The sequence below is a fragment of the Balaenoptera acutorostrata genome, chromosome 14 (assembly GCF_949987535.1).
Source record: "Balaenoptera acutorostrata chromosome 14, mBalAcu1.1, whole genome shotgun sequence".
Lineage (NCBI taxonomy): Eukaryota > Metazoa > Chordata > Mammalia > Artiodactyla > Balaenopteridae > Balaenoptera > Balaenoptera acutorostrata.
Genome location: NC_080077.1, coordinates 92147851 through 92173726, shown reverse-complemented (window position 1 = coordinate 92173726; position 25876 = coordinate 92147851). Strand labels below are relative to the sequence as shown.

At 34.8% G+C, this 25876-nt stretch overlaps 1 protein-coding gene across 2 annotated transcripts in view; it reads right to left on the bottom strand.

Moving 5' to 3' along the window:
* Window positions 1-25876, bottom strand: part of EYS (eyes shut homolog) — a 1775980-nt gene that overhangs the window by 353911 nt on the left and 1396193 nt on the right. For both annotated transcript variants that reach the window (XM_057527983.1, XM_057527984.1), the window contains exons 30-31: window positions 19594-19737; window positions 2847-3000 (exon numbers count right to left, since the gene is read on the bottom strand). In XM_057527983.1, coding sequence (XP_057383966.1) covers window positions 2847-3000; window positions 19594-19737 — 298 coding nt within the window. The remainder of the gene's footprint in view (window positions 1-2846; window positions 3001-19593; window positions 19738-25876) is intronic.

The window sequence follows — 25876 nt, the reverse complement described above, 5'->3', positions numbered from 1 at the left end:
TTGTTTGCACCTTTAAGAATGGAGTATATCTTCCACAGCTCTCTGGCTCTCTTATATGCAAGCCTTGTTGGTCTTCAAAGCCAATGTTCCTATGGATCATCTTCCTGGTGCAGGACTACTGGACTGGGGAGCCTGATGTGGGGCTCAGACCCCTTGTTCCTTGGGGATAACCTCTACAATTGTAACTATCCTCCTGTTTGTGGGCCACCCACACATGGGAATGGGTGTTGACTATATCGTGACTCAGCCCCTCCAACCCATTGCCTTGTGGTTCTTTAAATCTTTAGCTGTAGAAGATTTTTTCTGCTAGTCTTTTGGTCTTTCTGATCAATAGTTGTTTTGTAATTAGCTGAATTTTTCTGTGCTCATGGGAGGAGGTGAGCTCAGAGTTTTCCCACTTTGCCATCTTGGCCACCAAGCTTAATTATTTTTTTAATCTGTCAATTTCTATATGACACCAGCCTAGTCCAAGCCACCATATGTCTTATTTGGACATATAACAGACAGCTAAGTGGTCCCCTTCAATCACTCTTTAAGCCAGCTATAGGGCCCTACAGTGTTTGCCATCTGGTGGACCCTCAGTCTTCACTTTCCAATCCTCAGCCATCCTCCTCTGCTCCTCTGTTCCATACACAGTTGGTCTATTGGATCCCTTAATATACTGTGGCCCTTTCCACCAAAGGCTCTTTCCTCATACTCTTCACTGCCTGGAACTCCTACACCAATGCTTTGACTGTTTCTGCTAGTTTGTTTTTACCTAGTTCATCACCTCTACCCATTTTTCAGAGAGCTTCCTTTGACTCTTTATCCTAAGCCAGGCTACTTTGTAATTTGTTTTCCTTGCACCATTTTTAAAAAATTTCCCACACATCTCAAATTTTAATTATTGATATTTCCTCCTTAATGTGACTATTTGGCAATCTGCCTCACTAAACTTTATATAAGAATTAGGATTTTGTCTGTTTTGGCTTAACATTGAATTCCAGGAGCTTAGTATAGTACTACAAATATTAAAAATAATTTGTTACATGAATAAGTAAAATTAAAAACAGGGAAAAAACTGCAGAAGAAACAGAAAGAAAAATTAGAAAAATTAAGAAATATTGAGAGAGCAAGTGGGCACTCAACTTTTCTAAAATTAATTTATTTTAACTAATTTATTTAAGTTAATATAATGTTTTAAAATTATATAAATTATATAAATTTAAATAATTTAAATATATAGAATGTTTTAAAATTATATAAATTTAAATAATTTAAGTAATATAATATGTAATGTATAATATAATGTATCATATATAATATAGTTCTAGGGTCAGCCTTTAATGCAAACTATTGTCACCCTGAGGTCTTGTAGGATATTGCTGACAAGACAAATCAGAATTACATTTTTGCATCAGTAAAGATGGTTGTATTTCACTTTCTAAATTTTGGATAAAATTTATCCAAAGTCCTTTGCTTTCAGTTTTAATAAAAGTGTCAGTAATTTTTTACAGGATGCTTTCAACTTGAGGCTACCTAAGGATTTGAGGGGTTTGTTTGAGGGCTGCCTGACTAGGTCCTCTTTCGTTAAAGGCAAAACATGAAATCAGTCCTTCAAGAAAGTTTGACCAAAATTAGAAATTACTTCATATGTAATAGACTGTTTGTATAAAACGATGACATTGTTTAAAATGATGAGGTAATCAAGAAATGCCTTTTAAATTGGTTTTAAGTTATTCACCTTCTCATTGGGCTCCTTTTCTGTGATCAACATCATGCCTTTGTAAGAGAAATGATTGAAATTGGAGTTAAGTCCATTGCTCTCAAAGTTTGTTTTTTTCTGTACATAACTCAGTGTTCCAAAAGGGTATGCCTAATTTATGAATAACAATTTCATTACCTTAGGGTAATTTCATTGCCTTCTAGTCATAACCAGCTGAATTTCCCAGCCCAGACACTCTCATTTCTTCATTCATTCAGACATTTATGAGAATCTGTCAGATGCCCTACTAAGTACATTAAAGATGAGTAAGATACTGTTCCTGCCTGTATGTATTTTCCATTTTCAGATTGAGGTCAGTTTCTTTGATATTATTTTCAGATTGATGCAGACCCTGGGAAAGATTATTCGATTTATATAACCTTCATAGGTCAGCCAAGATTCCAGATGATCAGACCAACTTATCCAAATGTCATCTAATACATAAAGTCAGACACAAAATGTTATTTTTAACTGACAAAGAGTAACTTTGGAGAACATTATCACTAGATTGCTATACTGATGAGCAATTTTAAATTCTTGGCTGCTACATGTAAATTTTGTTCAGTAGTGCCCTTGGGATGTGATCATCATATTTAGCCATTTCTCTTTTTGGGATTTCCTAATTTTGAAGCATGAATTAATTTCAAGACTGCCTTCCAAAATTTTATATGCTCCAGAGACACATTTCCATTTAATACGCGATTTTTTTCTACTGAATTTTCTTTTTTCTGTTCTGTGCTAATGACATTTCCCCCCCTCCATTTCCTAAGAGCAGTGCTCTTTTCACTCAATAGATATTTTGTTGAACAATTGAACTAGATCTTAATTTCAACTGAACTACCCAATTCTTTAATCTATTTATTTGCTTCAAAATATTTTCAGAGAAATTCATTCATTTTGTCTAAAATTTGATTGATAATGGATGGTATCAAATTTGTAGTTTATTTCACTAAAATGAAAAAAAAAAAACGATTCGGAAAACAATTTTCAGAGAGACATGTTTTTCTTTCCTTCTGTATTTAGGTGGCTATTACACATGTAAAAAACGTTTAAAAAATAAGGCTCAGCACTATAGTTCAAGGAACTACTATGGGGTACTTACCGTATTGTTATAGGGATCAATGCATTTCTGTTAATGCTGTAATTAGCAGAAAGAGTCAAGATATTTTGAGAACTTCCACATCCATATTTAACTGTGGGCTTTCCTTCCACAAGAAATAAATGAAGAAACTGTTGTCCAAAATTCTTCTCATTACCTTTAAGAAAAAATATTACATTAAATTAGTGATTAATGTAGATTTACATTTTATTCAATAACAATCATTCATTTAACAAACACAATCTTTTTTTTTTAACATCTTTAATGGAGTATAATTGCTTTACAATGGTGTGTTAGTTTCAGCTTTATAAAAATTAGTTATACATATACATATGTTCCCATATCTCTTCCCTTTTGCATCTTCCTCCCTCCCACCCTCCTTATCCCACCCCTCTAGGTGGTCAGAAAGCACCGAGCTGATCTCCCTGTGCTATGCACTTGCTTCCCACTAGCTATCTATTTTAAGTTTGGTAGTGTATATATGTCCATGCCACTCTCTCACTTTGTCACATCTTACCCTTCCCCCTCCCCATATCCTCAAGTCCATTCTCTAGTAGGTCTGTGTCTTTATTCCGGTCTGGCCACTAGGTTCTTCATGTCCTTTTTTTTTTTTTTTTTTCCTAAGATTCCATATATATGTGTTAGCATACTGTATTTGTTTTTCTCTTTCTGACTTACTTCACTCTGTATGACAGATTCTAACTCCAACCACCTCACTACAAATAACTCCATTTCGTTTTTTTTATGACTAATATTCCATTGTATATATGTGCCACATCTTCTTTATCCATTCATCCGATGATGGACACTTAGGTTGCTTCCATGTCCTGGCTATTGTAAATAGAGCTGCAATGAACATTTTGGTACATGACTCTTTTTGAATTATGGTTTTCTCAGGGTATATGCCCAGGAGTGGGATTGCTGGGTCATATGGTACTTCTATTTTTAGTTTTTTAAGGAACATCCATACTGTTCTCCATAACAGCTGTATCAATTTACATTCCCACCAACAGTGCAAGAGGGTTCCCTTTTCTCCACACCCTCTCCAGCATGTATTGTTTCTAGATTTTTTGATGATGGCCATTCTGACCGGAGTGAGATGATATCTCATTGTAGTTTTGACTTGCATTTCTATAATGATTAATGATGTTGAGCATTCTTTTATGTGTTTGTTGGCAATCGGTATATCTTCTTTGGAGAAATGTCTATTTATGTCTTCTGCCCATATTTGGATTGGGTTGTTTGTTTTTCTGTTATTGAGCTGCATGAGCTGCTTGTAAATCTTGGAGATTAATCCTTTGTCAGTTGCTTCATTTGCAAATATTTTCTCCCATTCTGAGGGTTGTCCTGTGGTCTTGTTTATGGTTTCCTTTGCTGTGCAAAAGCTTTTAAGTTTCATTAGGTCCCATTTGTTTATTTTTGTTTTTATTTCCATTTCTCTAGGAGCTGGGTCAAAAAGGATCTTGCTGTGATTTGTGTCATAGAGTGTTCTGCCTATGTTTTCCTCTAAGAGTTTGATAGTGTCTGGCCTTACATTTAGGTCTTTAATCCATTTTGAGTTTATTTTTGTGTATGGTGTTAGGGAGTGTTCTAATTTCATACTTTTACATGTACCTGTCCAGTTTTGCCAGCACCACTTATTGAAGAGACGGTCTTTACTCCACTGTATATACTTGCCTCTGTTATCAAAGATAGGTTGACCATATGTGCGTGGGTTTATCTCTGGGCTTTCTATCCTGTTCCATTGATCTATGTTTCTGTTTTTGTGCCAGTAGCAAACTGTCTTGATTACTGTAGCTTTGTAGTATAGTCTGAAGTCAGGGAGGCTGATTCCTCCAGCTCCATTTTTCGTTCTCAAGATTGCTTTGGCTATTCGGGGTCTTTAGTGTTTCCACACAAATTGTGAAATTTTTTGTTCTAGTTCTGTGAAAAATGCCATTGGTAGTTTGATAAGGATTGCATTGAATCTATAGATTGCTTTGGGTAGTATCATCATTTTCACAATGTTGATTCTTCCAATCCAAGAACACAGTATATCTCTCCATCTATTTGTATCATCTTTAATTTCTTTCATCACTGTCTTATAATTTTCTGCATACAAGCCTTTTGTCTCCTTAGGTAGGTTTATTCCTAGGTATTTTATTCTTTTTGTTGCAATGGTAAATGGGAGTATTTCTTAATTTCACTTTCAGATTTTTCATCATTAGTGTATAGGAATGCAAGAGACCTCTATGCATTAATTTTGTATACTGCTACTTTACCGAATTCATTGATTAGCTCTAGAAGTTTTCTGGTAGCATCTTTATTATTCTCTATGTATAGTATCATGTCATCTGCAAACAGTGACAGCTTTACTTCTTCTTTTCTTATTTGGATTCCTTTTATCTCTTTTTCTTCTCTGATTGCTGTGGCTAACACTTCCAAAACTATGTTGAATAATAGTGGTGAGAGTGGGCAACTTTGTCTTGCTCCTGATCTTAGTGGAAATGGTTTCAGTTTTTCACCATTGAGGACAATGTTGGCTGTGGGTTTGTCATATATGGCCTTTATTATGTTGAGGAAATTTCCATCTGTGCCTACTTTCTGCAGGGCTTTTATCATAAATGCGTGTGGAATTTTGTCGAAAGCTTTCTCTGCATCTATTGAGATGATCATATGGTTTTTCTCCTTCAGTTTGTTAATATGGTGTATCACGTTGATTGATTTGTGTATATTGAAGAATCTTGCATTCCTGGAATAAACCCCACTTGATCATGGTGTATGATCCTTTTAATGTGCTGTTGGATTCTGTTTGCTAGTATTTTCTTGAGGATTTTTGCATCTACGTTCATCAGGAATATTGGCCTGTAGTTTTCTTTCTTTGTGACATCTTTGTCTGGTTTTGGTATCAGGGTGATGGTGGCCTCGTAGAATGAGTTGGGGAGTGTTCCGCCCTCTGCAATATTTTGGAAGAGTTTGAGAAGGATAGGTGTTAGCTCTTCTCTAAATGTTTGATAGAATTCGCCTGTGAAGCCATCTGGTCCTGGGCTTTTGTTTGTTGGAAGATTTTTAATCACAGTTTCAATTTCAGTGCTTGTGATTGGTCTGTTCATATTTTCTATTTCTTCCTGGTTCAGTCTTGGCAGGTTGTGCATTTCTAAGAATTTGTCCATTTCTTCCAGGTTGTCCATTTTATTGGCATAGAGTTGCTTGTAGTAATCTCTCATGATCCTTTGTATTTCTGCGGTGTCAGTTGTTACTTCTCCTTTTTCATTTCTAATTCTATTGATTTGAGTCTTCTCCCTTTTTTTCTTGATGAGTCAGGCTAATGGTTTATCAATTTTGTTTATCTTCTCAAAGAACCAGCTTTTAGTTTTATTGATCTTTGCTAATGTTTCCTTCATTTCTTTTTCATTTATTTCTGATCTGATCTTTATGATTTCTTTCCTTCTGCTAACTTTGGGGTTTTCTTGTTCTTCTTTCTCTAATTGCTTTAGGTTGAAGGTTAGGTTGTTTATTCGAGATGTTTCCTGTTTCTTGAGGTAGGCTTGTATTGCTATAAACTTCCCTCTTAGACCTGCTTTTTTTGCATCCCATAGGTTTTGGGTCGTCGTGTCTCCACTGTCATTTGTTTCTAGGTGTTATTTGATTTCCCCTTTGATTTCGTCAGTGATCGCTTTGTTATTAAGTAGTGTATTGTTTTGCCTTTATGTGTTTGTATTTTTTACAGATCTTTTCCTATAAATGATGTCTAGTCTTATAGCGTTGTGGTTAGAAAGGGTACTTGATACGATTTCAATTTTCTTAAATTTACCAAGGCTTGATTTGTGACCCAAGGTATGATCTATCCTGGAGAATGTTCCATGAGCACTTGAGAAAAATGTGTATTCTGTTGTTTTTGGGTGGAATGTCCTATAAATATCAATTAAGTCCATCTTGTTTAATGTATCATTTAAAGCTTGTGTTTCCTTATTTATTTTCATTTTGGATGATCTGTCTATTGGTGAAAGTGGGGTGTTAATATCCCCTACTATGATTGTGTTACTGTCAATTTCCCCTTTTATGGCTGTTAGCATTTGCCTTATGTATTGAGGTGCTCCTATGTTGGGTGCATAAATATTTACAATTTTTGTATCCTCTTCTTGGATCGATCCCTTGATCATTCATTATGTAGTGTCCTTCTTTGTCTCTGTAATAGTCTTTATTTTAAAGTCTATTTTGTCTGATATGAGAATTACTACTCCAGCTTTCTTTTGATTTCCATTTGCATGGAATATCTTTTTCTATCCCCACACTTTCCATCTGTATGTGTCCCTATGTCTGAAGTGGGTCTCTTGTAGGCAGCATATATACAGGTGTTGTTTTTGTATCCATTCAGCCAGTCTGTGTCTTTTCATTGGAGCATTTAATCCATTTACATTTAAGGTAATTATCGATATGTATGTTCCTATTCCCATTTTCTTAAATGTTTTGGGTTTGTTATTGTAGGTGTTTTCCTTCTCTTGTGTTTCTTGCCTAGAGAAGTTCCTTTAGCATTTGTTGTAAAGCTGGTTTGATGGTGCTGAACTCTCTCAGGTTTTGCTTGTCTGTAAACGTTTTAATTTCTCCATCAAATCTGAATGACATCCTTGATGGGTAGAGTAATCTTTGTTGTAGATTTTTCTCCTTCATCACTTTAAATATGTCCTGCCACTTCCTTCTGGTTTGCAGAGTTTCTGCTGAAAGATCAGCTGTTAACCTTATGGGGATTCCCTTGTGTGTTATTTGTTGTTTTTCCCTTGCTGCTTTAAATATGCTTTCTTTATATTTAATTTTTGATAGTTTGATTAATGTGTGTCTTGGTGTGTTTCTCCTTGCACTTATGCTGTGTGGGACTCTCTGTGCTTCCAGGACTTGATTAACTATTTCCTTTCCCATATTAGGGAAGTTTTCAACTATAATCTCTTCAAATATTTTCTCAGTCCCTTTCTTTTTCTCTTCTTCTTCTGGGACCCCTATAATTCGACTGTTGGTGCATTTAATGTTGTCCCAGAGGGCTCTGAGACTGTCCTCAGTTCTTTTCATTCTTTTTTCTTAATTCTGCTCTGAAGTAGTTATTTCCACTATTTTATCTTCCAGGTCACTTACCCATTCTTCTGCCTCAGTTATTCTGCTATTGATCCTGTCTAGAGTATTTTTAATTTAATTTACTGTTTTGTTCATCATTGCTTGTTTCCTCTTTAGTTCTTCTAGGTCCTTGTTAAATGTTTCTTGTATTTTGTCTATTCTCTTTCCAAGATTTTGGATCATCTTTCCTATCATTATTCTGAACTCTTTTCCAGGTAGACTGCTTATTTCCTCTTCATTTGTTAGGTCTGTTGTGTTTTTACCTTGCTCCTTCATGTGCTGTGTTTTTCTGTCTTCTCATTTTGCTTATCTTACTGTGACAAACACAATCTTAGTTCTCAAGGAGTAATCATTCAGTGAGATGATAGGAGTTTTATTAGATAATTATTCAATGTAAAAAGTACTATAGTAAAAATATACATTATTTTCCACAGGCTGAGGATTGCATAGTATTAACAGCATTAATTTGACATGAGATTCTAACTTCTGACTTTGTTTCTTAATAACTATGACCCTAACTGTTTTCAACCTCAGTTTCCCAATAGGTTCTAACGGGATAATGAGATCAACTAATTGATAGATTTTCTGTGATCATAAAATAAGATAATAAATGAAAAGTGCCTGGCACCTGCTGAGTATTTATAACTTGATTTATTATTATCAATTATTTATATTTTAATCTTAATATGTCTCATAAGAATTGGAATGGTAAATAAATATATAAAGAAAAACAAGAGAAACATTCCCCTTTCTGCCAGCCCATCCTTCATCCCCCTTTGATGTATTCTTTACTATCATTTATACACATACAAAAATGTGTATAGCCCTAATTTTATTTTTAAGACAAATAATATAATAAATAGCTTTGCTCACTTTTCTTTTCACTCAACAGTAAATTTTAGATATCTGTCCTTGTAGGTACATAGATTTCTCTCTTTTTTAACATTCCTAATTGAAGTATCACTCACACAGAAAATCACACAAATTTTAAGCATATAGCTTAGTGAATTCTCACAAAGTGAACTTGCTCACACAAACACCACCAAATTAAGAAAAAGAAAATTTTCTGCATTGTCAGAATTCCTATTGATCAGTGCTCCCCTCTTCCCTCCACCAAATGGAACTTAGATCCTGATGTTTAACAATAGCAATAGTTTTGCTTGATTTTCATCTTTATGTTAGTGGGATCATACTTATATGTTCTTTAGCATCTATTTGCTTTTGCTCAATATTATGTTTGTGAGATAACATTCACCCTTCATTTCTACTGCTTTATAATATTCTATTAAATGAATATTCACAATTCAGTTATTTTTTCTTCTATAGATGGAAATCCACCCACCCTGTTTTCGGTTTTTATGAATAATGCAGCTATGACAATCTTGTATGTGTCTTTGGTGTTGAAGTGCATACATTTCTGTTTTGTATATACCAGGAGTTAAATTGTTCTGTCATAGAATATGACTATGATTAATTTAGTAGCTACTACCAGTTTTCTGAAATGATGTTCTAACTCCTTACCAACAGTATATGAATGTCAGCTGATCCATTTTTTTTTAACCATTAATTGGTTTGATCACATTGTAGATTTTAACTATTCTGTATTTATTATTCTGGCTTTAATTTTTGTTTTCATCATATCAGAGAAGTTGAGCATACTCTCATGTTTAGTGGTTATTTTGATATCCTCTTTTGTGAAGTGTCGGTTTGTGTGTATTTCTCTTATTTTTGTTTGGTTGTTTGCTTTTTCCTTATTGATTATAGAGTTATATCTATGTATATATGTGATATTTATATAGATATATATATACATACACATAAAAGAGCATACAAACAAGCTCTTTGTCAGCTACATATATTGAAAATATCTTCTCCAATCCTGTAGATCGTCTGGCCATTCTCTTAGGGGTCAATTTTGATGAACATATGTTCTTAATTTTAGTATGGGTAAATTTACCAGTTGTTTTTTTGTGGTTATGATTAATACTTTCTGTATCATCTTTAAGATATCTTTGCCTGCCTCAAAGTCACAAAGTTATTCTCTTATATTATCTTCAGTAAGCTTTATTTAACAGCTACACTCTCCTGAGAATTGACTTTTGTGTATGATGTGAAGTAAGGAGTTGTGGTAGGTTGAATAATAGCTCTGAAAGATATTCATGTCCTAATTGTTAGGAACCTGCAAATATTAACCTTATATGGCAAGGGAGACTTTGTAGGTGTGATTAAATTAAAGATCTTGAGATAGGGAGATTATCCTGGATTATCTGGTTGGGTCATAAAATTAGTCACGTGTCTTTTTAAGAGAGAGGCACAGGGAAATTTGAGTGGAAGAGGACAAGTTATGTGACTATAGAAGCAGAGATTGGAGTGATGCAGTCACAAGCCAAGAAATGCCAGCAGCCACCAGAAAAACCTGGAAGAGGCAAGGGATAGCTTCTCCTCTGGAGCCTCTGGAAGTAACCAGTCCTGCTAACAACTTGATTTTAGTTGTATAAGACACATTTTATACTTCTGGTTTCTGTGGTTTTAAACCACTAAGTTTATGGTAATTTGCTGCAGTAGCCATAGGAAATTAATACAGGGTCAATTTTTATTTTTTCTCTTTTGATTTCCAATTGATCCAAAATCATCAAAGCAAATAATTCTCATTATGTATTTACTGAATTTTCAGATATTTGTGGAATATATATTTTTAAATTTTTAGTATCCCCATTCTCTACTCTTTACTTTTATTTATTTTTGTGAATATATACATTTAAGATAATGATTTTGTTTTTTTTTTACTCAAGCAATATAAAAAATACTTGTGAAAGTGCACTAAAAAATGAAATTACAACCCTCAGAAATGGCCAGCAATTGGAGAGAGTGTGGAGAAAAGGGAACCCTCCTACACTGTTGGTGGGAAGGTAAATTGGTATAGCCACTATGGAGCACAGTATGGAGTTTCCTTACAAATCTAAAAGAGTTATCATGTGATCCTGAAATCCCATTCCTGGGCATATATCTGGAGAAAGCCATAATTTGAAAAGATACATGTGCCCCAATGTTCACTGCAACACTATTTACAATAACCAAGACATGGAAGCAACATAAAAGTTCGTCAACAGATGAGTGGATAAAGGTGTGGGGTATATATATATATATATATATATATATATATATATACACAATGGAATATTGCTCAGCTATAAAAAAGAATGAAATAATTTCATTTGCAGCCACATAGATGGACCTAGAGATTATCATACTAAGTGAAGTAAGCCAGACAAAGACAAATATCATATGATATCACTTATATGTGGAGTCTAAAAAATGATAAAAATGAACTTATTTATAAAACAGAAACAGACTCATAGATATAGTAAATAAACTTACAGTTACCAAAGGGGAAAGGTAGGGGGGGATAAATTAATAATTTGGGAATAACATATAAACACTACTATATATAAAATAAATAACAAGGACCTACTGTATAGCACAGGGAACTATATTCAATATTTTTAATAATGTATAAGGGAAAAGAATCTGAAAAAGAATATATATATATACTTATATATATATATGTGAATCAATTTGCTGTATACTTGAAAGTAACACAACATTGTAAGTCAACTATACTTCAACAAAAAATTAATTAATTAAAAAAAGAAATGGCTAGAATTAATATTTGGCAAACACTTCCATAGATACAAAGGCTGATAACTGGATAGATGAATATGTAGAGAGAAAGTTTTTTTTAATTAGAGCAAAATCATAGTGTATATGGATTTTAAAATGAAAATTATATTAAATCAGTAGTTCTCAAACTTTTAGGTCTAAGGACACTTTAGCACACTTAAAGTCTACCAAGAATCCCCCAAAAGCTTTTGTTTACATGGTTTGCATCTTTTGATACTTACTGTATTAGAATTTAAAACTGAGAAAGTTCTCAAATATTTATCAATTAGTTTAGTTAAAAATAACAATAATAAAATCCATTACATGTTACCTAAATAAACATATTTTGTGAAAAGTATTATATTTTCCAAAAAAAAAAAAGAAATAATCAGAGGAGTAGTATTATTCTATTCTTTTGCAAATATATTTAATGTAATGCTTAATAAAAGACAGCTGGATTCTCATATCTACTTCTGTATTCAATCTGTTGTGAATTGTTGCTTTGGTTGAAATATACGAACTCTAGCCTCACAAAGAATGTAGGTGTAATGGAAGCCTTTTAAAATACAGACAAATTGGACAAATGGTAGTTCCTTAAAGTTTAGTTGCAAAGTGGAATCTGAGACTATATTAATGATCTTTACATACTCTGTTACATTAAAATTCCATTGGTCTTTCTTGCACTTTGAATGGATATTCTGCATGTGCATGATTTTGTAACATCATGCACTGACTATTTGAAAAATGTTGGTTCACTGGGTTAAAGAGATCTTTCAAATGTTGACATATTTTATCATATAATATATTAATAAAGCACATTCATTGATATTACTACTGAACTCATCAGAAAGTATCGGGAAGCTCAGAAGCTCATTATAGAGAAGGTAAATTTTCTAAAATTCTAATTTTTCTTAGAAAGCTTGAGTTTTATCTTTGTGAACAAATATTGTTAGCTGCCTAACTTGAAATAACAGGTTTGCTTTGTTAATTTTTGAGAAAAAAATCTGTAAAATATGCAAGTCTGAATAACCATAGGTTATCTTTTAGTCAATTTTCAAGTCATGTTTTCATAATGTTACTTCAACCAGCAACTTAAAAAAATGCACATACGTTTTTCCTCAAGTCAGTTATTATATTTTAGTGTGTAGTATGTAGCAGACTTGCTTTATGTATACTTCCCCTTTTGTACATAGAACATTAAAGAGTTGTATATACAGGGACTGAGAATTTTAAAAGTGAATCCATTTTCCTGCAACATGAAGAACAATTTTTGTGTCTGCTTGTGCTTTGAGTGCATAGCAGAGTAGAACAAAATGACCAAATACAATTCGGTGCCACAGCCATGACCCGAGGTGCCAGAAGTTTCATCCACTGTGACTTTTGTATCATGAGTGCAACTGTCAACACAGTGAAAAGACAAATGTCTTAGTTTTAGTAAAAAAAAATAATTTTGATGTTATGGAAACTTGAAAGGGTCTTGAAGATACTCAGGGATCTGGATAAACTTGAACTATCTCTGTATTAGAATTCACATCAGTTTAAAAGAAAGAAAAAAAAAAAAAGAGAAACCAGAGTGAAACTAAAGGTGTTGCTGAACCTCAGATAAATGTTTCTTTAACATCTCAGCAAGAAAGTCAGGAAACCTAGGCTATCTCTCCCTCCAGGCATCTGGCTCTAGAGAATGGAATAAAAGCAACACTCAGATCTCCAGGAATGGTTCAGAGAAAAGTGTCAGAAAAGACTGAAAGAATTTAAAATAGGAAAGAAAAAAATCTAGTTCACCCATTCAGTTTCTTGTCACCTTTCTTTATCTGTGAGCTATTTTGCAACTTTATAAGTTGGAGAAAATGAATAATAATTCAAATAATTCTTGTCTGTAGAAATGCATACTAACTGTGTCTGGTAAAATGCAATTGGTTAGTACATGGAGGTAGAACTGCTTTCCATCCCTTTGCAAGTTTGCTTCAGAATTCCTTAGTCTTTTTGTATGACTTTGCTCCTTGTATTCTCCTTTGAACTGGTTGTAGTATCTTACCAGTCCCCTCATCAATTAATAGCTTAAATAAAATCTCTGACGTGTTCATTTTATATGCCTTTTTGAAAAGTATCCTTTAACAAAGGAAAACAAGCTAATTTCAGTTTTTGAAATTATGAAGTATATCAGGAGAAATGATTCACATTATATTAGAGCAAATAAAACCAAAATCAACTCCAAGGAGAAAAATTTTCATCGAATACAACATGAATGGGGTACCAAACATGAATGACAGTTTGATCTGAGATCACGTATAAACAAATGATCAGAAGAGATTCATCATTTTGAATTAAAATAAAACTCAACATCATTCTTTATAGAATTGATGGTTATGAATACAGATAATATGTTTATTATATCAGGTATGTAGACAGTCGAGTTTGGAAATTTCCATAAAGTGACATGGATTTCTACCATCTCCCATAAAAGAAATAACACCATACATTTATATGGTACTTTGTATTTTTCAAAACACTTTTACGTACATTTTTTCAAACCTTGTGAATTTGATAGTAACAATTACATCTGCATGTTTTGTAGTCAGACAGAAAACAGAAAGTTTCATTGACTGGCTCTATGTTGTACAGTCAGCTCACAACCGATTTGGGCTCAAGTCTTGGGTGATGTTGTTACCTCCTGATACTTGGATCAGAACTGCCTGTGGCAGCAGCTGATGGTCTCTTCCTTCCTGGTACCACCTTGGTGGCATGTGATAAAGACTGTTCTCCCAGCTTGCCCTGGGTTCTCCGCTGAACCCAGGCTCTTGCTGCAGCTCTAGAACTCCACTTTCCCCACTATCCTGAAAGGTTTGTGTTTGTCCATAGCAGCAGCAACCCAACAGCAACCTCAGTAGCTCATGGTCTGCAGACATTGTAGAACAGCATGTATGTAGGATGTGGTTGTGGTGAACTGGCTGGTCCCTGGATGGACAGCAGGCAGAGCAGCTCTGGGGAGAGTGAAGGAGCCTGGCAGCAGGCTGGCATGCATAATTCATTATTACATGTTTCCCACGTGCTGCTGCAGAGTGGGCCAGTTTCTGAAATTTACAGAAAGTCTATTTTAATTTTTCCTAGCCTGCTAACTCTGCTTAACCAGTAAAAGAAAGTCGTAATACCAGAGTCTTAGAGGAATGAATCCTCTTCATTTAGATGAAATGGACAAGAATGAAAACTAAAAATTGACCCAATTTCATCCCACTGCTGTCGCAGTCCTGATTCTAGACTTTTTCATGGTCGAATTTTTCTTTTCCACAGTGGAGATGTCTATCAAACGGTTGCAACATGAATGACACCCATTTGATAAAAATATCCAGGGCCTCCCATTCGTAAAGTCCTTCCTTGTCTGGCAGGCATGAGGGAAGAGGGATTAAAGCATATTTGAACAAGATGTTTGAGCACTTATACACATTGCACATTGCCGTATGCCAAACACTGTTTTAAGCACGTTAAATGTGGTAACTCCCTCAATCTTAAAACAACTTTTTAACATCTTTGGTATTGTTATTATTAATATTATTCCATTTTACAGAGATGTTCAGTAATGTGCCAAAGGGCAGAGCCAGGTAGAGTAGCTCCAGAGTAATTTTCCTAATCACTGGTTGACATCATTCTTGAGGTGGGCATGGCAGCAAGTTCAGTCCTGACTAGGCTCATTTCTTTGTTTCTGCCCCTTCCTCTGTCGACCAGGGGTAACCTTGTTCCTCACCGGTCCATTCTCTTATGTAATTACATCAGAACAGAGTTGAATTGCTCACTGATTTATTTATTCATAAATTTCAGTGATAGAAATAGAATCTAGTTGTTTTTAACACAATCGTCTATTTCAAGAGAAGTTTAATGAATCACATTGTTCTAGGTCAAGGGTTGTCAAACTCTGCCCCATGGACCAATTCTGCCATCGACTGGTTTTGTAAGTAAAGTATTTTCGGAGCACAGCCACATTCATTTATTCACTTTTTCTATGGCTGCTTTCATGCTACACTGGCAGAGTTGAGCAGTTATGACAGACACCGTCTGGTCTGCAAAAAATTTTACTTTCTGGTTGTTATGGAAAAATTTGCCAACCCCCATTCTGTTCTTAATTGTTTAAGCAGACCCAGGAAAAAGTTACGTTTGATTCAAACTATGTTTTGACTAAACCCTGAAAAATCTATACCCTTTTGTTGGAAGAAAGTATAGCCATGTTTAACAGAATAGTTCCCTAAAATAAAGTTTCAATAACTACTAATTTTTTATTGTAACCACCAAAGTTGAGTAACTCACAAACAGAACTTTAAGAACTATTCTAATCAAGTGCTGATCTATGCAAGGCCTTGGTTGAAGTACTGAGGGTGCGGGTGGAATAGATGTAAAACCCAACTCAGACAATGAGGTGTTCCCTAGTTAGAGAAGAGATATAAGCCCAGATTCCTGGTATGATGAGTCTCCACTCAGCCCCAGTCCTTACTGTGTACTCCTTTTAGAAAACTGTCACAGTCAGCTTCCTCATGGAGTTAGGCTCATAGGATCTCGCCATTGAATGGTGAGAAGCAGGACACAGACCACATCTTATTCATCTGTGTACCCCTCCCAGGGCCTGACCGAGTGCAGTACACTTTGTGGCACTCAGTTACAATTTGTTGAGTTTGACTTTGCTGCCTCATAGCGATGATATAATAACGTGATCTCTAGGTGTCTTATGAATGGCCATGCATGACTTCCTCCATCCCTGCTCTCAATCCCACTCTGTCCCTTCTCTGTCTGGAGCAAGCTCCACTGGAAGCTAGTAACAAGGGGCAAAGACATTCAGAGAAATTTATGCTACACATTGTAAAATTGATTTAAAAAAATGGAGCAAACTTTTTCTATGAGAAAAAATGCTTCTTAATAAGATGTTAGGAAATGCTGTGGTATCTCACTGGTCTTGGCATAACAGGTGTCTAATGAAGATACTGTGTGTTTTTCTGGGGAAGTCATTTTATAGAGAAAGACAGAGGTTATGATCCTTCAGATTTAATTTTTTTCTTCAGCAATATCAAATATCTCTTCTACCAGCCCTTCCTAAATGCACCAGAAAGGAGGCTTCAATAATCTTATCTAATTCTTAAAATAACTATCACAACAGAAAAATTTTTAAACGTGTAGTTTTGTTAAAGGTATGCAATATTGAATTGGAAGATAATTTTCTCCTGGTGTTGAATATATGATAGTATTTGGAAAAAAAAAAGAAAGAAAGAAAAAAATCTTATCTGTTCTATCAATTCCTACCTGGAATAAATTTCTAAGACCAGTCCTCTTGCTCTCTTTCTTAAATACAGACACTAAGTAATATAAAGATTATTTCTGAATTCTGTTCTTCCACTGGAGCTGCTCATGTAATTTGCCTCCTGTACCTCGGTTAGATGTCTTCTCCTAATTCTCAGATCACATCCTTCCAAAGGGCCTGCTTATTTCTTCTCACAGAAATAGCACAGAATGGATTCACCTGCATAGTAATAAATACCATGACAAAACCTGACTGATGCTGCTCGCTGAACAGAGCTCATTTTCTGAAAGTGCACCTAAAGAGCTTTGTGTGGTCTCACCCCTTCTCCCGTGACCTATTAGCAGCTCCTTTGACTGTGTTCCAGAATTCTGAATTGGTTCAGTGGCAGATTCAAAAAGCTTTCTTTTCATCTTGACTGCTGTTCTCAGAGCTGTCTCTCTCCCACAGAGAGTTCTTTTAAAAACTATCCTTTCTAAGGAATTTTACTGTAACCCCATAAGGATTCAAGCTTTATCTCCCTTTTGTTCCCTTTTCAACATCAATTAGTTGTTGAGGCAAACTGAGAAAAGATAAAGCTACAGTTTTGAACTAGGAATATAATTCAAAACTGGCATTGGCTTATCAATCTAATATTTCTCTCTGTCGTTTTCCCTTTAATAAGTGATGATACAAAGCAAAAATGTTCAATAAATGTTTGTGAAATGAAATTCAGTTTTTGCTAAAATGTTCAGGAATAGGGAAAAATAGCAAAGGTAAAAAATAACCCCTCTACCCCCCCAAAAAAAACCCCAAACGCTTACACTCTAACATCTGTTTTAATTTCCTCACGACTTTTAATTGCCCTTACACATAATATACTGATTTCAAAGGGAAGAAAATTAGTCCTGAAGTCAAGTTAAGGGACACCTTTAAAACTGCGGGTGTCTAAATGAATCACGAATATCTTTGTGTTCATCTGTTGTGAGGCTTTTATGAGGTTGACAGATTCCAAGAGGAGTGAAGACAGCAACCCCATAAACCATTCTGCTGAGGTCTTCCCAAGAGTGTGGGATTAAATGATTGCTTACACATGAACAAAAAGAACGTGCTACAGACAAAAATATTTTCTCCCTTCACAGGCTATGAAACTCCCTTGAGTAAACAGCTTCCACACAACCAGTGCTGTGATAGCAACAATTATGTAAGACAAAGACACAGGCTGCTCATTATTCCAAGGGCACTCTTTTCTTATTAATAGTTTCTAGTTTGACTGTTTTAGTAGGTCATTGGCTACAAAAGGCAAAAGTAATTGTATGGCACTAACATCAGCTTAGGTTTGACCGGTTTAGAGCACCAGCCTGAACAGAGTGGACACACGTGGCATGTATGTCTATGGACTTCAGAAAGAGAACGTTGAGTGGCAGTGTGGACGTGGGCCTGAAGCACGGGCCCAGGAAAGAGAATTCCCAGAGGTTGGCTGCTTCTTTGGCTATGAGCTGTTTTCAGTTGCTAAAAACACACTTTTCACAAGGAAACACCTTCCATATCTAGGTAACTTAAAACACTGCAAAGCCAGAAAATGACTTTGCTTTCTTTGCAGCTTTAAAGTATTATGTTTATATCTTTTGTTTTATGTTTTGCTTTGTTTCACCTGAAATGCACTATTACCTCCAAGTTTCATAGTCACCTATCATCACTTAGGTTTCCCATATAAAAATCAGTTTTTCTTTTATTATTTTCTTCTCTTTTTTTTAACATAAATAAATCAAATATTTTAGAGCTATCGTTTAAACATGGGTGCTTACACTCTTGGGAAATAAATAATGCTGGCCTAGTTCTGACAAGTTAGTTTCTTTCTAAAATATAACATAAATTCTCAGTTTTAACTTAATGTTCAAAGCTTTTAACTACACCCAGTTTTCCAAAAATGCTTCTTTTAGGCATTTTTCTCATATTCAAGTAATAAAAATGTTTAAGTTTTGTTTAGAAAATAGAGTAAGATGAATCAATTTTGCAAAATATTTCAAAGTGGAAGAGAAACTCATTTGGGAAATAATGAGTTGCCTTGCAGTGGATCATCTATCCAAGTACTGAAGACATTGTATCTCCAATATAGGGAACTATTAAAACTATGGTGTATTCATTTCAAAAGAGAAAAAACAATTGTCACATTTGTAATATTGCAAGCAATACACTTTAGTGGTATTTGCCCATGAGTGAAAGAGACCAGAATGTAGAGAACCCTGCACATGGAGGTATTTCCTTAAACAAATACTGTTAATACTACTTTTTTTTTTTTTTGCCAGCTAATTTTAAGATAATGCTTAAAGAGTGATAAGAATTTTCCCAATTGTCAAATGAATACCAGCTTTGAAATACCTTTTTCCAAGTTACCAAGTATTGAATGCAATTCATGTTAGTTATTTATGTTATAAAAATATGCTATCTGAAACATTTGCAGCATTACTGTTTCACTGCTATAGCCACATGCTATCAAATTTATATGCTTGCTGTATTCTTCTTTGCTGGTTCAGAGCCTGTTTGTAAGTCAGTTTTCACTAAGTGACTCATAAATTAAAGAAACTGCAAAAGAAAACTAGAAAGAAACAAGATTTCTTTTTGGTAATACTTCATTCTTTGGGCTAGAAAAGTTTTCCCAAAACATTTAAATGAATAATTCATTAATTCAGTAGGTTAACATTTGAGAAAGAAACATGACATATAGGAGGTCAAACATTTAATACTCACTGTAGAGAATTGTTCCATTCGAAGTGCTTGTTTGTAGAGTCAAGTAGATGTTAACAATTTTGTTACGTTCCTTCCTCAGGGTTGTACAAAAAGGCAGTTCTAAGTAGGAATTCCCATTGAAAGATGGAAAAAATAAGCCTGCATCTAAAAAAAAAAGTCATATTAATATATGTTCTGATAGAATTCTATTGCTAATCAAGTAGATGAGAACATAGCATTTATAGTTAACATTCATATAAAATGATAACACTGGTATTTATAGATATTTGGTCAAACTTCAAGAAATTTAGATATATAAGTATAATAAATTTGTAAAGTCATTGCCTCGAATAATTAACTGCCAGTCCATAGGAAAAAACTTTAAGCAAAAATTTTAGATGGATGAGAAAAACACCCTGATATTGTATTAAAAATGTGTCCCTGCATATGTGAAATAATAGTTTTCATTAGACTCTTAAAATATCCTGTGATACAAATGGCAGTACATCAAATTACACTCTTAAAATTCATGAATTTTATTTGATGTAATCATACCTCAATAAAAAGTTAAAAAAAGCCTGTGACACAAAAAGATTAGAAATTTGTCTCATAGAGGTATTTTATTAATATTCATTAATATTTAGTGCTTGTCAATAATACTTAGATATTTTATAAGTAGTATTACTATAATATGCAAGGTGATTAATAATTTTTACAGTTATCCTTTTAAAATTATTCTTTAAATGAATTAATCTCATAAAATCTGGAGGCACATAAAATTTGGAAAGTATTTTATTGTCATATGTATGTATTTAGATCTATAGACTTGATACATTGAACAAGTGTAATATAATATATGGGAGGCTAGAACTTTATTTTTGTCTCTCTCACAATGGGGAAAATTTTCTCTGCCTCTGGATGAAAACTTGGCAGTCCCTATGAGTCCTACCTTCTTTCTAAGTTATACAATGATACAGAAACTAATCCAGGATAAGAAATTTATCAACATTTAAATCTTCCTTCAGAGATATGACTTCTCCAGCCCCCTTCAACCAGCCAAGGCCTGCAGGGCACCTGTCACCTGCTGCCTGTTTTCCGGGCAGGAAGAAGCTGGTTCCTCTTCTTTTTCTTTTCTTAGGGCCTCCTCTCAAGCTAGCTGCTGTTTCAGATACTTTGAGTTTTGCAGAAAGGGCAAAGTGGGCAGAAAGGAGAGAGAAGTTCACAGTAAAGTGTAGCTATTACAGCTGGCCATCAATACTGTTGTAAGCAGTCCTTTGCTCTCCAAGAAGAACAGATGTTTAAAACTGTTTTTCTCACAGTAGGAATGTCAGATAAAATATAGGGTGCTCAGTTAAATTTCAATTTCAGATAAACAACACATAATTTTTTAGTGTATGTCTCAAACATTGCATGAGATAAACTTATACTAAAAAAGTATATGTTGTTTATTTGAAATTCAAATTTAACTGAATGTCCTGTATTTTAACCCTATGACTCATGAGCATTTGTGTAACCTTTAGACACACTTTGCCAGCTACAATTCCTAGGATTTTGGCTCCTCATTTCTAGCTTGGTCCCCTCTGGTTTTTCACATTATATACAGAATCTTGCTGCTGACAACTACTTGCCTGTGTTGAAGCAAAAGTTGCACTGGACAAAGTGAAAGAGGCAAGGAAGACTTTATTCAAGGCTATTGCAATAGGGGAGAGAGGCCAGAACTCAGCTTTTCCTCAACTCCTCTGAAACAAAAGGTGGCAGATTTTTTAAGAACTGAGGTGGGGGGCCCATGGGCTACCTGTGTTGCTACTTGGCCCTACCCCCTAAAAACATAAGGTCTCTCATGTCTTCATCACAGAAGATAGTTTACAACTTGGAACAAGGCTCCTATCTGCCCACAGAGAAGGCCACTATCTTTCTTGATGATTGCATTTCAAAGAGATGATTCTGGGTCCCGGAGAAAGGCATCTCTGGTTGTCAAACTGGCAAGAAGATTTTAAAAAGATTTATATCTCAAAAGATGCAAAGAAAGAATTACAACGGAAAGTTTTCAATAGTAGATGCTCTGAGAAAGGTGAGGTCATGGGCCTAGAGTCAGGAAGAAGCTTCTCTAAAGTTCAGGCCAGCTGAGGAGAATGCCAAGGTTGTCTTGAGCACCTGACTAGGAAAACCACTGGGGCAGAACATCAAGTGAATCAAGGCCAAATGGCTTTCCTGAGGGGTCCATATCTAGGCCATGGTAGACATTTCCTTCCCTGCTGTCTATGGAGGTATAGTTAGTGGTCAGTCTCTTCCCTCTTTCTCCACACACACAGACGCAGACACAGACACACACACATGCACACATACACACAGGCTGCTTTGGCTTTTTCAGATATGAATGTATGACTCTGTTGGTCCATGATGTTCCTTTTTGAATGATAGGGTTTTAACTATCCTTAAACACTGTCAGATGTGATGGGTGGGAGAGGGTGAGGGGTGAGGTCAACAGGATAGCTTTCTACCAAAACATTTTTCTCAAAATCGTGTTTTCATGGCTTTAAAATCCGTTCTCCTCTTCAAATGCTGCCTCTTTTTATATGAAGAGTATTTCCTAGTCAAATCTTGCTTTTAGATATGGTACCTCATTTTGTTTACAACATTATAATCTGGTGTGTGAAAGTTTATTTTTAACATCCTGCTTTTGTCTATAACTTTGTATTTTCAGATACAAATTATATACTTTATCTATTAGCAAACTGATTTAAGGGAAAAGGGAAGAGTGAGAGGGACAAAGTAGGTATATAGAATTAACAGATACAAACTACTACTTATAAAATAGATAAGCAACAAGGATATATTGTATAGCACAGGGAATTATACCCATTATCTTGTATTAACATATAATAGAGTATAATCTGCAAAAATACTGAATCACTCTGTTGTACACCTAAAACTAACACAATATTGTAAATCAACTATCAAGTAGTAAAAAATAAGTTAGGTGGTATCATATATTTTACCATTCCTTGGCCTTCCATGCACAATCGTAATCTCATTGAAATTTACCTTCCTGGCTCTGTATTTTACTGGATCTGTTTTGTCAAAAGTTTTAGGCCCAGTTAGCAAATCCTTCCGTAGTGCTCACCTGCCTAGAAATCTCTGTAATACTTAAGACTTATTTTTATAAAAGTTTTCTCCTTCCTTGTCTCTTATGACACCACTACACGTTGACTGTCTTCCTACCTGCCTGACAGCTCCTTTCCAGATGGCCCTTTCAACCACTCCATAATGCTTAGTTTTCAAGGCTCTGTTCTAGGTCATCTAATCCATCTCTGTCTTTCCTGCTGCTCCTCTTCTCTTTTTTCGCTCTTTGCACCTACTCTCCCAGGCCTAGAAACTCAGCATGGTTGTCCACCTATCTCTTCTCAAACTAGTTGCTGCTTCCTGTCACCTCTTTCTTAGATCAAAACTTGCAGTGTTCCTTCTGCTACCACTGCCCTTATTTAAGTTCTTATTACATTTCAACTCAGTTGTTGGCAATGACTCCTTTCTAACTGGCCTTCCTTCCTACTGTGTCTGATAGCTGTCTTCATTGTGACATCATTGCTGTGACATCAACGTTATTTGTAATTATCTAAGATCTTTGGTCAAAAACCTTCAGGAATTACAGAACTGCCCTGTTCCCTTGACCATTTTTCCTGACATTTGTTGGCACCAAGGAGCAACTGTGAGATGTAAGACCCAATGAGAGCAGGGGTGGGGGTATGGGGGTGGGATGTCTAAAAAAACCCACCCCATCTGCCTTCTGTACTGCTCATTCTCCTGTGGCAAGATTTGTGTTTGATTTATCTTTGCAGTTCCCTATGGCATGACGAGTTTTGTACGTTTTAGGCAAAGACATTCTTAGACAAATAAAAATATAGCTAAAACTTTCATTTGTGGTAGTTCTGGAAAAAAAGGGACAGAAAGACATTTTTATAATTAAAATGGAATGAGGAAACTCTATAGAGTTGGGGTTCTAACATTCTTCTTGTGGTTAAACTTTTCACATTGTTGATATATCCACAAGAAATTTTCTTTATATAAGGGTTCACATATGAATTAAAATATTTGGATACATAATCAAGCTTACATATTCTGAGAAGTAGTGAACTCACCAAGAGCAATAAAAGTATAATTCAATTTGCTAAAAAATGAATTCTGCATTGCTTTGCAGAAGAATAGCTACTGTATAATTTAGGTGCATGTGTCTAGCTCACATGCTCCTTGAGCTTTTATTTCAGAGCTGACAGGTTTTACGAAAATTATGACAGGAAACAATTATGAACTATAAACATTTGCTATTGAATTGCTTTCTAACCATATTAATTTTCATTATCATCATGCTTAGTGGATATGTTGAAAAACAGAACTGCCCTGAATGTAGAAAACAAGACTAATTGGGGTTAAGTAGAGTGTTTTCCTGCTGCTTCCAAAAGCTTCTTCAGCAACGCTATTTGAATACACTCTAAATTTATTTTTCTTCCAATTATAAATGGAAAAAAAAACCCAAAGGTTTTTTATATGGAAATATGTATTAAACATCTTACAAAATATGTCATATAGTAATTAATTAGTGGCTTCTGATTACAACATAGATATCTGTAACGTTTAAATGTATTAAAATCATATAGATTGATATAACAAAGTATATTAACTTTATCATGGTTAAAAAATTAAAAATCAGTCTGAGTCATGGGCAAATCCACTAAATTAACCCAGGAGAAAGATCTTTTAAATCCCTTAAATTATATAAAACTCTCAGATTGCCAAAGGAAGCTATGGAACCTCAGTACTGAGTTTGAAGCACCTTATGTTAAAAATATGGATGAATTTAATTTTGATTGCCAAACGTATTTCTAAAGTATGAATCAGAACTATAGTCGGTTAATTGAAATTTATCCAGGAGAGCACCATGGAGTACTTTATGATAAAGAAAACACAGAAGAGATTAATACCTTTACTCTGAACACAATGCAGCTGAGAGCACAAGTGTTATTCATTCTGAATAGAAATGGAACACCTTGTCTACATATGAGGCGCGCTCCTCTTATGTTGTATAAAGGTCTTCTTGATCTAACCCCAGAAAATGACATACTAACATACAGATACAGCTACAAATACAGTGAATCACAAATTACCCATATACCTTTATCGTAATTCTTGGTATTAGAAGAAACATAATATTGTTTGCTATTGCTCCTTTATAATGGAAATAAATTTGATTTACTCAATAGACATCAAAAATTAGTACTATTGAAATGTTTTTCTTCAGTTTTCCTTACTTTCTCCAGAAAGAACATCATACAAATGCAATGCAATTATTAGTCTTGTTTTTAGTTTAAAAATATGATATTCCTTTTTTATGATTCTAATTTTATTAAATTGTGTGATTAAAAAGAGTATCACCAGTCAATAAGTCCATGTATCTCTCTTACTGAAGAAGGATTCATCACTAAAAAATAATATATCTAACCAATAATATTCAAAGACACAAAAGTTATAATCATCTATATTATTCCAAAATTAAAAAAAATTAAGTTCTAAGGCCAATGAAATAGAATTAAATGCTATACATATTAATCATGAGAAACTACAGTGTCTTAAAGATTTATATATATATATAAAAGTATATATAGTACCTGTACTATTTATATATGTAATATCATCATAGCCCTGTAGAATAAGTAGCATATAAATTAATCTAAATATTTTTACATCATATATTTTCCTATTTTAGAATTATAAAAATTATTTTATATTTGGATAGCCCAAGTCTCATGGAATAAATTATTACCTTTACTTGGATAATTTCCCCATATCAGACATTCACATTTATATTAATTCATAAAAGTTGATCAATTTGTTAAGTGCCTGATGAGAATTATCAATTACTCTTGTTGTTGCTGCTAGCACAGCTGTCGTTTTTGCTGCATCTACTTTTCTCCCCCATAGAAAGCACTTGCAAAAATCAGGACAGGGCTTCCCTGGTGGCGCAGTGGTTGAGAATCTGCCTGCTAATGCAGGGGACACGGGTTCGAGCCCTGGTCTGGGAAGATCCCACATGCCACGGAGCAGCTGGGCCCGTGAGCCACAACTACTGAGCCTGCACGTCTGGAGCCTGTGCCCCGCAATGGGAGGGGCCGCGATAGTGAAAGGCCCGCGCACCGTGATGAAGAGCGGTCCCCGCACCGCAATGAAGAGTGGCCCCCGCTTGCCGCAACTAGAGAAAGCCCTCGCACGAACCGAAGACCCAACACAGCCAAAATAAATAAATAAATAAATA